This window comes from Equus asinus, chromosome 4, assembly GCF_041296235.1.
Source record: "Equus asinus isolate D_3611 breed Donkey chromosome 4, EquAss-T2T_v2, whole genome shotgun sequence".
NCBI lineage: Eukaryota > Metazoa > Chordata > Mammalia > Perissodactyla > Equidae > Equus > Equus asinus.
The window spans coordinates 137,879,810-137,893,907 of NC_091793.1; the positions used below are offsets into that span (position 1 = coordinate 137,879,810).

At 36.5% G+C, this 14,098-nt stretch overlaps 1 protein-coding gene across 9 annotated transcripts in view; it reads left to right on the forward strand.

Moving 5' to 3' along the window:
* NBEAL1 (neurobeachin like 1) overlaps positions 1-14,098 on the forward strand; it is a 153,571-nt gene that overhangs the window by 79,065 nt on the left and 60,408 nt on the right. For all 9 annotated transcript variants that reach the window (XM_044768406.2, XM_044768402.2, XM_044768408.2 and 6 more), the window contains 11 exons: positions 1,207-1,375; positions 1,828-1,961; positions 2,683-2,842; positions 2,955-3,057; positions 3,600-3,756; positions 5,434-5,592; positions 7,077-7,236; positions 9,571-9,659; positions 12,000-12,575; positions 12,894-13,069; positions 13,854-14,007. In XM_044768406.2, the coding sequence (XP_044624341.1) occupies positions 1,207-1,375; positions 1,828-1,961; positions 2,683-2,842; positions 2,955-3,057; positions 3,600-3,756; positions 5,434-5,592; positions 7,077-7,236; positions 9,571-9,659; positions 12,000-12,575; positions 12,894-13,069; positions 13,854-14,007 (2,037 nt within the window). The remainder of the gene's footprint in view (positions 1-1,206; positions 1,376-1,827; positions 1,962-2,682; positions 2,843-2,954; positions 3,058-3,599; positions 3,757-5,433; positions 5,593-7,076; positions 7,237-9,570; positions 9,660-11,999; positions 12,576-12,893; positions 13,070-13,853; positions 14,008-14,098) is intronic.

The window sequence follows — 14,098 nt, forward strand, 5'->3', positions numbered from 1 at the left end:
ACATACTTGAAAATCAGAGCAGTCTTTGTTTCTTGAGTTACAGCTACATCAAAATCAAAAAGAAAACAGTTATCAAGAAAAAGACTTTCATTTTTAGACTGCAACAAAATCAAAGACAAAAAAAAATTAAATGAAATGACAGCTGGGGAAAAAATATTAGAAAGCGAATTTACTTACTGTACACAGCTCTTAAAAATGAATATAAAAACAGGGGCTGGCCCCGTGGCCGAGTGGTTAAGTTCGCGCGCTCCGCTGCAGGCGGCCCAGTGTTTCGACGGTTCGAATCCTGGGCGCGGACATGGCACTGCTCGTCAGACCACGCTGAGGCAGCGTCCCACATGCCACAACTAGAGGAACCCACAACGAAAAATACACAACTATGTACCAGGGGGCTTTGGGGAGAAAAAGGAAAAAATAAAGTCTTTAAAAAAAAAAAAAAAAAATGCATTAAAAATGAATATAAAAACAGACAAAGAATATGAAAAGGTTGTTTACAAACTTAGGCTGGGTCTACACGGAAGTTTGGAACATTTTAGCAGTTAATAATCGCTAACCTTCTGTAGCACCCACCATGGATGTCAGGCTAAGCACTTCTCATATATTAGCTGACTTAATCCTTCTAACAACTTTATAGAGTGGGAATTACTATTATTCCCATCTTACAGATGAAGAAACTGAGGCCAGAAAAAATGAGTAACTTATCAAAGGATGTTGAATATATTTTGTTAAGCTATCCAAAATAGTCACCTTGAATTTTGGTTGAAGCCACTCCCTCCACCTTTCTTATTAACTAAAAGTAGAGGAGTCAGTCTTATTTCTATGCCAAATACATTCTCCTTTTCTTTGTGACTTATTCCGCTGTTTATTATTAAGGCCTAATTGCCGTGTGACAGTTTTTTCCTCATATCATTGGTATCACATTATGAAGTCTGCCTGTGGGGTCGCATGTGGATTGCCTGTGTTTGGAATTCCTAAATTTTAGAAAACAAGTAAAAATGGTCTGGCCTGGTCTCTTAAATATTGATTATGGTGACCCTGAGGCTCCTCTTTCAAGCATCTGCTCACACAAGGGTTCCTGTAGCTGAGGCTATCCTATACATTGTCTGAAGGTATCTCAAATTGTAACCTCATGCATGCCTTGTAGATATTAAATGACAAAATTGCCCTTGTTTTATAAGATTATAAAATTGTAATTTTCTTTTTCAGGACATCATAAACTGCATAGGTGGATTAAATGTACTCTTTCCTCTCTTGGAACAAATCAGCCACTCCAGTGAAGGACAGATTGCTGAAGGAATGAATGAAAGCACAGTGTCTGAGTTGATAACACCTGTGGAAGGAGATTGGGTGGTATTGACCTCCACAAAGGCATCAGGTATTAAGATGAAATTAACACAAAATAGTCATTGAGAAACTTGAATTAATCAAAAAATAGATTAAAGTGTCTTGCCACCACTAGGAAGAAACTTAACCATTTGTTGCTGAAGCAGCCCATCCCTAATTTTTTTAATGTAGTTCAGAGAGTTCATAATACTTGGTCGAAAAACTTAAGATGTTAGTTTTACTCTTGACTATCGTTGGTTTGTGTTCTTAGTAGAAATATAACAACATTGTTAAATTTGTGGTAGAGAAAATATTTAGATGTGTATATAAGTATACAGTATGCAGTTGCTGTGCTCTCTGATATTTCTGTTCTGCAAGTGACCTTCGGAGGCAAATTCCTGAACCAGATTCCTTGTTTGTTATAATGTGCATTATGATGTAGAAAAAGTGATATAAAAGTGATTAGAGTAATTACAATAATTAATGACATGTTCACATTTCCAGAGTCAAGACTAGAGAGAAATTTAATTGCAACGTTTATCTTGATTGTGAAACACTTTATTCAAAGACATCCTATTAACCAGGATAATCTTATTCACTCCCATGGAGTTGCCACTCTTGGTGCCTTACTTCAGAAGGTGAGCTCGTGTAACCTGATGTAGGTGTGGCTGATGATTGTAACTAGCAGTCAGTGTTGGGGTTTTTTCTTCCTAATAAATAAATATATATATTTTTAAATTTCACTATTACAGCGTAAGTTATATTAGTAGATATAATTTTTTTCACAAGCAGCTTTTAAAAATTTCTGTTGATGGCAGGCCCGGTGGCGTGGTGGTTAAGTTCCCACACTCTACTTCAGCAGCACAGGGTTTGCAGGTTCAGATCCCAAGTGCAGACCCAGCACCATTGTCAAGCCACGCTGTGGTGGCATCCCACATAAAATAGAGGAAGAGTGGCACAGATGTTAACTCAGGGACCATCCTCCTCAAGAAAAAAGAAGAAGATTAGCAGTGGATGTTAGCTCAGGTCCAATCTTCCACACAAAAATAAATAAACTTCTGTTGAATCATATGCATTACTTATCTTACATAACAGTGTATAATCTTTGATGGATAGGACCTTGGTTGTTGGCTTTGGTATTTGGGATATTTGATCAGTTTAAGATTCTGTTTTAGGAATATGACATTAGGAAAGTATGTTCTAGTGTTACATCAGAAAAATTAATGTTTAAGTTGTTTATATTTTTCTAACCAAGATTTTTGTATTTAATAGATGTTCTGAATTAATCATTGGAAATTATAGCTTAATGACAATTATTTAAAGTGAACTTTACAGAACCCTATTCTGTTTGGATTTCAGGTGCCAAGCACCTTGATGGACGTTAATGTATTGATGGCAATTCAGTTGCTAATTGAACAGGTATCATTAGAGAAGAATATGCAGCTCCTGCAACAAATGTATCAATATTTACTCTTTGACTTCCGTATTTGGAACCGTGGAGATTTTCCCTTTCGAATTGGTGAGAGCAGACTGTTAGATAAGGTTTAAGGTTTTATAGTTTTAGAAATTTATAACTACCTATGTAACTTTATTTTGGGTATATCATTTTAAGAGTGAACTTTCTATTTTAGGTCATATACAATATCTTTCTACCATCATCAAAGACAGTAGGAGAGTTTTCCGAAAGAAGTATGGTGTGCAGTTTCTCCTGGATACACTTAGGATTTATTATGGGTATGATGTCCTTGCTCCTTCTCAGTCTGATATTGTTTTCTGTCTGCTACTTAATTGGAATGTCTGGGTTATTTATTTTCCAGGAATTCTAATATCCTAGTGTGGAGGTTAAAATGACAAACAATGGATCACATACGTTGGGTTTGAATCTTGTGTTTTATTAATTGTCTATCTATAGGCAACTCACTTAACTTTTCTGTGCTTAAGTTTTCTGGTCTGTGACAAGGAGATAATGAAACTGACAACCTATGGTTGTTTGAGGATTATAAATTAAATAAATTAATAATGTATAGAGCACTTAGATCTGTGTCTGCCACATAGTGTTGCATAAATATAACCTGTTTTAACAATTTATATCTTTGTCATTGAAATTGCTAACCTCAAAAGGTTTTCCCTAAAAAGAAAAGCCAAAGATACCATGAATTCTATTATTACATTAATTCTATTAATTACCGTCTTTTTTAAACTGTAAATTCTTTTAAAAAGTACAAAAATGTAAAAATTAAAAATTTCAATTTTTGCGCTTTTGCTTTCTTTTTCAGGAGTGATTGTAAATATAGTGAGCTGTCTTTAGATGATATTCGAACAATAAGGACTTCTTTGTATGGACTGATTAAATATTTTCTGTGCAAAGGTGGAACTCATGAAGAGATACAAAGTATCATGGGTTACATAGCTGCTATCAGTGAAGAAGAACAGGTATTTGCCCGAGATAAGTCTGTTTTTTCTTTTTAACATTTATGTTGCTGTATCATCTCCTGTTAAACTTATATATATCTGTTAAACATATATATATGGGGGGGTTTTTTGGTGAGGAAGCTTGTCCCTGAGCTAACATCTGTGCCAACCTTAGTCTGTTTTATGTGGGACACCACCACAGCACAGCTTGATGAGTGGTGTGTAGGTCCACGCCTGGGATCCAAACCTGTGAAGCCCGGGCTGCTGAAGCAGAGCACATGAACTTAACCACCACACCACTGGGCCGGCCCTGATATTAAACATATTTTAAGAGTAAAATATTTATAGTGTCCCATACAGTATTATGCAGTTAAAGAAGTAAATTTTATCTCTTCACTGAAAGTTATTAAAATAGACGGCAGTGTAATAAAATATTTTAATTAGCTAGAAAGCAGTATGGGGAAAAAGTTGCTTTGTCTGGCTATTCTGAAGCCTATTTTCCTAGGTCACATAATGTATATTTACCTGTCATCAAAGTTACTGGGCAGATTTCTAACATGAATTTTAACATAACATAGGTTCATAAAAGTTTTGCGTAAAGAGTAAATTGTAAATGTATTTCTATTTTTAAAAACTTTTACATACATTATTTATTTATACTTCAGAGCTACCCTTTTGACAGTGGTCCTCAGTGTATGGTCCCTGACCAGTGCTACCTGGGAACTTGTTAGAAATGCACATATACTGCAAAGTCAAGCCTTCCTGGTGATTACAGACTAGGAATTACTCTTCTCATTTGCGCAGTTGGAAATGTACGTTCAGAGAGATTAGGTGACTTAACTTTAAAAAGTCACATAGCTGATAAACCTGGAACTAGAACCCAGGTGTATTTACTACTCTTTCTGTGCTCTTTTTGTATACCACTCTCTACACCAAATTTGAACAGCCTTAATTGATGTTGACTCAAATATTTTGCCCCCTATCATCAAATATTCATTGTGTAGTAAGGGTTACATGACTTCATGTTGGTACTAGATAGATGAATTAACTTAGGCTGTTTCCCTGAAAGTTGAACTACTTCAAAAGTTTGCCATTATTTAGAATCATGGGTAGCCATCTTATTTCATGATAGTTTATTGTCACCCGCTGTGATTCATTGCCGATGATATTTTCTTGGTCAACTCAGTCAAAGAATCGTTTATTGAAAACTTACTATATACGTAGAATAATAGTGGACATTGTGGGTGTATAATGATGAATGAATTATCATTCTTTTAGCCTAATGGAGGCAGGGTTGGATAAGAGAGGTTTGTAAATACTTGTGAAACAGAAAAGAGTGTGATAATCTATAAGAGAGATACAGAGTCCTATGAGGTGTTCATAGGAGAGTAGTACATGTTGAGGAGACCAGCAAAGGCTTTATGGAAGACCTGGCTTTTCGTATGGACAGAGCAGGACAGGTGTGGTTCAGCAGGTGAATATGGGTAATGTGAGAGGATTTACAAAAGGACATGGAATAAGCCAACAGCGTAATGGAGGGGAAAGGCAGGGCTAGTTCAGAAGACATCAGATAGTCCAGGTAAGCTAGAAGGTGAGGGTATATAGGAGTTAGGTAAATAACTGTTCGTGGTTTATGACTTTATTTGTGCTTCCGTATGTGAGTGTGGTTGTTTGTTTTGTGTTGTTTAATTTCAAAAGCTCTTTGGAATTTTGGATATACTCTTCAGTCTCCTACGTACCAGCCCAACTAGAGGTCAGCTTTTCTTACTGCTGTTTGAACCAGGAAACGCTGACATACTTTATGCCTTGCTCTTAAACCAAAAGTACTCTGACAGACTAAGAGAAGTCATTTTTAAGGTACAGACATTTCTTAATCATCCTTATATTTTGGGGCATTTATGGGTATATGAATTTCATTGGAATATGTCCATTCTATGAATATAAATTCTTTTTTCATATCTACTTCTATCTAATTTTAAATTGTTCAGTGTGTTTTGAAATATATTTTTCATGTTTTTGTTATTTGCATATTAAAAAACTAATTGTATTGTCATCTGATCAATCATTTCAGTGGAAAATCTACTTTGTCATACCACCCTCAATATAAAATCTCTCATTTCCCTTTTGACTTACAGTAGGTCTACCTGGCAGATACTAACCAACCTCATGTAGCATTCACTATTTCTCATGAACTAAATGTTTTTCATATATTAGCTTACTTAGTCTTTGAAACAACTTTGTGAAGTGGATGTTATTATTATCCCCATTTTACAGATGAAGAAACTGAGGCCAGAGAAATTAGTAACTCATAAAAGGATATAGAACATATTTTATTAAGCTATTTATAATATCCAAAACTTTGAACTTTGGCTGAAGCCACCCGCTCCACGTTTTTTGTTGACAACAGGTAGAGGAGTCAATCATATTTCTACTGCCAAATACATTCTCTTCTCTTCATGATTTATTCTCCTGTTCATTATTAAGACCCAAGTGCCTTGTGACAATTGTTTCCTCTTACATCATCGGTGTTAGATTATCAAATCTACTTTTGGGCTTGTGTTTAGATTGCCTATGTTTGAAATCTCTAAACTTTGGAAAACAAAGGCGCAGTAGAAATGGTCTGACATACTCTCTCCTGAGTGTTAGTTCTGGTGACCCCTAAGGCTCCTCTTTAAAGCATGTGCCACACAAGGTCCTTCATGGAGATTAAATGTTATTTCTCCAAAATTGGCCTTGCCAGGGATTGTTCACAATATTATTTTGCCAAGATTACCATTTCTACATAGAGTTTCAGTATCTCACTTTGAAAAATGTTGATCTCACTCCAAGAAGTGTGGGGTTACAAATTCATTCTCCCATTTTAGCAGTGGATCGTTTCTTCACAAAATGTTTCCTTGTTCTTGGAAATTATTTTGTAACCGTTGCTGAAATGGATTACCAGCTTGATCTAGAAGTATGCTCGTTCTCTTTCAGAACACACCTTTGTTCCTCTTAAAGCTGCAGGGTTTGTTTCCATCTACGCCTTAGCCATTAAAATAAAATTTTACATTATTTTTCTTTCATTTGCCAAGAAATATATGTAAATTAGAGTTTCAAATGTATTAATTATTCAAATACAGATGTGTTTCAGTCCAATTTATTCTTAGATCCATTTTTTAATGATAGTATGATATGGAGTGCTCTTCCCTATTAGTGCTGGGTTTTTTGTTTTTTTTTAATATTTAAGGAATAAAGTGATGCTCCAAAAACCTTGTATGCTAATATTTTATTCAATATGAATGTAAGTGACGACCTGTTCTCAGTTGTCTATATTGAGAAGAATATATTACTGTTGTGACCAGGTTATGGAACAAATGCTGAAATGCACAAATGTTTATGAACGAAGTAAACAACGTATTCGACTCCGAGAAGTTGGCTACTCAGGATTGGGACTCCTTCTTAGTGAAGCACCCGTGAATACTTCTCTCCTGAAAAACCTCACCAATCAAATCGTAAACGCAGGTATGACGGAGACTGATAGTACTGATACATTCAAGACGTGTTCTTCATGTGACGTAATTCTATTTGATGGTTTTCAGGTTTTTTTCCTGAAGTGTTTTCCCCTTCCTCCCTCAGGTTGCTTTTTAAATTACCTGTTACCTGTCTCAGCAGAGCTTTGCTTGGGTGCTCATGTCCCTTTGTTGTTTTTGACTCCCCAGAGCATAGCACAGCGCCTTACTTGGTAGGCCTTCAGTAAATGTTTATTTGCTGACTGATTAGTAAATAATTGAGTCTGTGTAACAAGAAAATGACACTAGAGAAAATATATACAAAATATTTTTTTATGGAGGTTAATTAGCCCTGAGCTAACATCTGCTACCAATCCTCCTCTTTTTGCTGAGGGAGATTAGCCGTGAGCTAACATCTGTGCCCATCTTCCTCTATTTTATATTGTGGGACACCTGCCACCGCATGGCTTGATAAGCGCTGCATAGGTCCGCACCCAGGATCCAAATGGGTGAACCCGGGGCCTCTGAAGTGCAGCACACGAACCCAACCGCTGTGCCACCAGGCCGGCCCCTGGAGGTTAAATTCTTAAAGACAAAATGAAAACTAGTTTCAGATATTCTTTTTTGTTTCTGATTTTGTTTTTATAAGCCATGTTTTTAGTACTTACTGTGAAATTTATATCAGGTGCCCGGGATTCAAAAAGTTGTAAGATAAGGTTCTTTGTCTTGAGTGGTTTACCATCTCATTGATAAGATAAGACATATACATAAAAAGATTAATAATAGTATAAGATCCAAGCAGTATGGACAATATGTTCAGGCAGTGAAAAGAAGAGAACAGTTATTTCGAATTTACTCAGAAGATGTCAAACATTCCAAGCCTATTGTCTTTGTAAAATTTGAACATCTATAATTTTTACTGAAAATGAAGTAATTATTTTAGCGTTTATATAACTATTAACCACGGTTCTTTCTTTGAGAAAGAGTAAGAAAGCTGGAGGCATCACACTTCCTGATTTCAAACTATACTACAAAGCTAGAGTAATCAAAACAGTAAGCTGTAGGCATAAAAACAAACACAGAGAACACGGGAACAGAAACAAGAGCCCAGAAATAAACCCATGCATATACAGTCAACTCATATTTGACAAAGGATCCAAGAATACTCAATGGGGAAAAGATGGTCTCTTCAGTAAATGGTCCTGGGAAAACTGGATAACCGCATGCAAAAGGATGAAAATGGACCCCTATCTTACACCACTCACAAAAATTAACTCAAATGGATTGAAGATTTAAATGTAAGACCTGAACCGTTAAACTCCTAGAAGAAAACATAGGGAAAAAGCTCCTTGACATTGGTCTTGGCAGTGATTTTTTGGATATAATGCCAAAAGCACAAGCAACAGATGTCAAAATAGACAAATGAGACTACATCAAACTAAAAAGCTCTGCACAGCAAAAGAAACCATCACCAAAATGAAAAGGCAAGCTATGGAATGGGAGAAATATTTGCAAATCAAAATATAAAAAGAAGTTAATATCCAAAATATATAAGGAAGTCATAAAGTCAATAGCAAAAAAAAATCCAATTAAAAAATGAGCAAAGGACCTGAATAGACATCTTCCAAAGAAGACATGCAGATGGCTAACAGGTACATGAAAAGGTGCTCCAATGAAATATTAGAGCACACACAATAGACTATTAGCCATAAAAAAGAGGGAAATCCTGCCATTTGTGACAGTGTGGAAGAACCTGGAGGGCATTCTTCTAAGTGAAATTAAGTCAGACAGAGAAGGACAAATACTATGTGATCTCACTTCTATCTGAAATCCAAAAAAATCCAACTCGTAGAAACAGAGTAGATTGGTGGTTGCCAGGGCCAAGAGAGTAGGGGAAGTGTGTGAAGGTGGTTGAAGGGTGCCAACTTCCAGGTGTAAGATGGATAAGTTCTGGGGATCTCATGGCCAGCATGGTGACTGTAGATAACGATACTGTGTTATTGTATACTTAAAGGTTGGTAAGAGAGCAGATCTTAAATGTTCTCACCACAAAAAGAAAAATGGTAACTATATGAGGTGATGGATGTGTTAACTAACGTTATTGTGGTAATCGTTTTGCAATATATATGTATATGAAATCGTTACGTTGTACACTTTAAACTTACACAATGTTTTATGTCAATTGTCTCACCAAAGCTGGACAAAAATAAAGGGCATCTGTGGTTGACAGCAAAAAAAGAAAATAAAAACAAAACAATTATTTCAGCGTTTATGTAACTATTACCAACAGTTCTTTCTTTGGTTATCTCTGGAATTTAATTTTAACTTTTTGTTTTTCCCATGATAGATCCTGCTATTAATTTCAAAGATCTGTTATCTGTGGTGTATATGTCCCACAGAGCGCACATCAATGTCAGAGTGGTCACCTGCAGAAAGGTTAGTAAACTTTTAAGATGCAGTTTAAGAATAGCAGTATCATTATACCATGAATAATTCTTAGCTTGAATATTTTGCACAAGATGTAAGTTTTAACATCTGTTATTTTATAAATGGACAGTCCCCCTTTTTGAGGTGAATTAACTTCATGTAATCACAAGGAATCAGCCTATGGATTTCTTCCTCTTAGCTCTACATGGGCTCCGGGAAATGTGCGCTTTGCAGAGTCAAAAAATTGTAACTGGAGAGTAGTTTCTTTATCAAGAACCTTCAATGATTGTGAACATTTCTAATTCATGTACCATATTTTAGAGTTTCTGAAAATTTTGAACTTTGTGGGAAGAATTTTCTACAATTCGTTTATGAGTATTCCAACAGTGATTTGCACTCAGTGCACCCATTTGACTTTTAACTGAGTCAAAGAATGGTCATCCCGTGTGCTTTCTGCTCATTGTAACCTTCTCTCTCCTCCCCTGGAGCCACTGACCTGCCTAGTATTCGCTTCTTTATCTTACTCCCTCATTATGTCACAGTATTTTTCCCTCAATAAATCTGCATATATATCTCTCTCTTTAATGGCTACATAGTTTTTCATTCTATGGCTGTTTATAAAGTATTATCTGGTTCTTTGTTGATGGACATTGAGGTTGTTTCCTGTTTTTCCATGTTAATAAACTTCTGTTAAAAACTTATTTTTACATATACCTTTACTTATGTACGTCTGTAAGACATAATCTGTGAAATGGAGTTGCTGTGTGAAAGGCACATAAATTGATCCGTTCCTTTCAGTGTGCAATTAGAAACAGCTTTCAGTGCAGCCTAGTTTTATCCATTTATATCTATAAAATAGACATAAAGTAAGTCTTACTATATGGAAATTTTAAAGTCATGAAAGGTTTCTTTGCCAAGCGAAGCTTAATCTGAAAGAAAAAAATTTTTATTCTGCACCAATAGAGTAATGGTTTCTCATTATTGATAGCATTAGTGAAGAAAGAAATTTCACGTCATTGTGACTCTGCTTTCTGCATCAACGTCAGCATACGTTAGAACCATTAATATTGAAGTCCCTACCAACATTATTCATCTCCTGCTGTGAAACTTCTCAGAGCTAGAAATTCTGATAAAAGAGACACTCTAAACACTGGGAGCTAAAGTTCTTTTCATCTACATAGAAGATGTGTTTTTTTTTTGGTGAGGACATTGTCCTTGAGCTAACAGCTGTTGCCGGTCTTCCTCCTTTTGCTTGAGGAAGATTGGCTCTGAGCCATCACCTGTTGCCAATCTTCCTCTTTTTGCTTGAGGAAGATTGGCTCTGAGCTATCATCTGTGCCAATCTTTCCTCTCTTTTGTGTGTGGGACGCTGCTGCACATGGCTTGATAGTGATGTAGGTCCGCACCCAGGATTTGAACCCGTGAACTGGGGCCACCGAAGCGGAGCGCACTGAACTTGACCACTACGCCGCGGAACCAGCCCTATCTACGTAGAAGTTTATTGGCTTTGTGATAAAATGTCTTAAAGATCGTAACTGAATTTCTGACAGTGTTTGAGAACTTGTTTTTATCAAAAAAATGTGAAATCAAATGGATAACAGAGGTCATACTTAGTGCTACGTCAGTGTCTACTCTTTAATTTCAGCCTCTTAATCCAGCTAAATAGCAGCATCCGTCTTATTGGAATTAGTTTTTTGGAATTAAAAGTTTAGTTTTTGTTTTGTTTGTACAATATAGCATTAATGAAAAAACATGTTTTTGCAAAAGCAACCATCAACTTTGCCTGGATAAAGAAAATGAGATGAGAAAACTTTATTCTTGGGGTTCCTAGGGTCTCATACCAAAGTACCAAGACACTTTGATAGTGTCTTGTGTGTCCTGTTTCCTCCTGTCCCCAGTGCCGCAACTTTGCCTGGCTCATGGTAGATATTCAGTGTTTGCTGAGCAAATGTGGTGGCTCGTGGATTGTTGTTAGTTGAGAGGACATAACTTCATTACACTTGATGCAAACTTTCATTCTATTTATATTTCCTCTCTCACCAAATTAAAGTAATAACATGAGTGTGTTGACATGTGGAGGATCATTTTCTTTTTTCCTTTTTTATCTTTCAGCAAATATTTGAGTACATCCCTACTCTGTACAATGAGTAATATGCAGATTAATTAAAAACACAATGTCTGCCCTTCATATAGCTTATAATCCACTTAAGAACATAATCTTTTGAAAGTATATCCTCCCAAAGTTTCTCATTAAGTTACTTTGTCATTAAAATAACTGAAAAGAAATTGTTTTTGATGTAAAATACTGTGTACTTTTTGACGAATTTTGTATTCTTCATCTCTTTGTAGATTTTACAGATTTTACAATCCCAGCCAGATGCAGCACATCAAATATCTCAACAAGTGGGTTGGCAAGACACTTTAGTTAGGCTTTTTTTAAAAGCAAATTTTGAAAATGGAAATACTCTTCATAAGCACAGTAGGGCTGTTTCAATGAAAGACAATGATAAAAATATATCAGCTGACGATAATAAGAGGAACTTCGATGAAAAGATGGATGAGGAAAAAATCAACTCTTTTGCCTCCACTAATGTGTCTTCAGATCAGTGGAGTCTGGAGGATAGACGCTCTCTAGACTCAAACACACCATTATTTCAAGAAGATAGCTCTGTGGGAGAGTTGTCTTTCAAATCGGAGAACCAAGAAGAATTCTGGCATCATAGTCCTTCACACTTGAGTTTAGATCTCAGTAGAATTGACTCCTGTGAACTGAGTGACAGTGGAGGTCAAATGCCAGACAGCCTGCCTAGCACACCATCCCCCATAGAGTCTTCTAAATCATTTTCTGTGCCGTCTGACAAAGAAAGCAGCATCACAAGTGACACGGGCTTCAGCGATGACTTCTCTTTACTTGAAAGCCAGGAGGTAAAATTCCTTATCTGTCCAAACGCTCTTTTTGTTTCTATATGTCTATGTATACTTCTGATCCTTAGATGTATGTAATTGTTAACAATTTCATATTATGTTCATGTTCTGAGTCTCATGATCTAAGCTATTAGAAGCCTAGAAGTCACTAAATTGTGTGTCTTGAGAGCAAAGCCAGTGTTTTCTTCATCCTTGTATCTCTGACTTTGTATAATGTCGAACCCAAAGTTCCAGGTTTAGTGTATGTGATGGTTCTTACGATGTGCTTTTAACAGCCCCTCCCCCCGATAATTTACCATTACTTTATGTTTTGTGTAGAGATGTGAGGAGGAGCTTCTTCAGTTACTGACAAACATTTTGAGTTATGTGATGTGTAAGGGGCTGGAGAAGTCTGATGACGACGCTTGGATTGAGCGGGGACAAGTGTTTGCAGCGCTAACTAAACCAGGGATATCCAGTGAGCTGCTTCGACCATCAGATGAAATAAAACTAATGTAAGCATTCAGTTGGTGACTTCCCCTCTCCTTTTGGAGTGGGCAGGAGTCTAAAATAATATTTATTATTGAACATTTATTCAGTATTCAGTGGGTGTTGAGAGGAAAAAGGAGAAACTTTGTGCTTTTCCTGTCTTTTTGCCATTCCAGTGGGATCTAGAGAGAAATCCAGAACTAACTCCAGTGTGAGGAAATTTAAGTCTTAAATTAATTTGGGTTTTAAGTGATTACGTGTTCCTTGTTTAAATTGTTTGCTGCAGTGTCTAAGCACTTGGTGCCTTGTCTTCTACAGTCTTATCCGAATTTGAGTGTTTCCATGCTGAGGGAAGGGAGTAGTCTTTTCATGAAAATTGCTTCTCCAAAGGGCTGAGTTCTCTGCATCTGAGAGAACTCTGTAACATTAGCATACTCGGGGAGAACACTTCTCTGTTTTTCCACAGGGTTAGGCTTTCTACCCTCGTCTTTCCAATTTCAGCTTTAAAGAAACTCTGGACTATCTTAGGGAGACTGGAATGTGAATTATTTTCATAGCTATTTTATGGTCAAGTCAAACAGGTAACTTTTTCTTTGCCTTTTAGTATTAGGTGTATTAAAAATAGATACTCCAAAGATTAAAAGTTGCTTCATTGTTACTAAATTCCATCCACAATGTCTTATGATACCTGCCAGTAGTAGTGTATCTTTGGAGATACAGTCCTGTTCATAAGTAACTGGGTCTTTTTTCCATGTCCTGCGATTTCTCTAAACTTGAAATTGTTTTAAGAGGACTTTGTTTTACACTTAGTTTGCTGCAGAAGATGTTAGAATGGACAGTCACAGAGAACAGAGAGGCAAAAACTAATCCGGTAACTGCTGAGAATGCCTTCCGGCTCATGCTGATCGTACAGGACTTCCTGCAGTCAGAGGGGCTGGTTAATCCAAACGTGTGGACGGAGAAGGTGCAGTAAGACCTCTTTGAAATTCTTTTCTGGTAGTGGAGGACTTTATTCAAGGAAAGAAATTTTGTACTCCCTCTTTTCAGAGCATTGG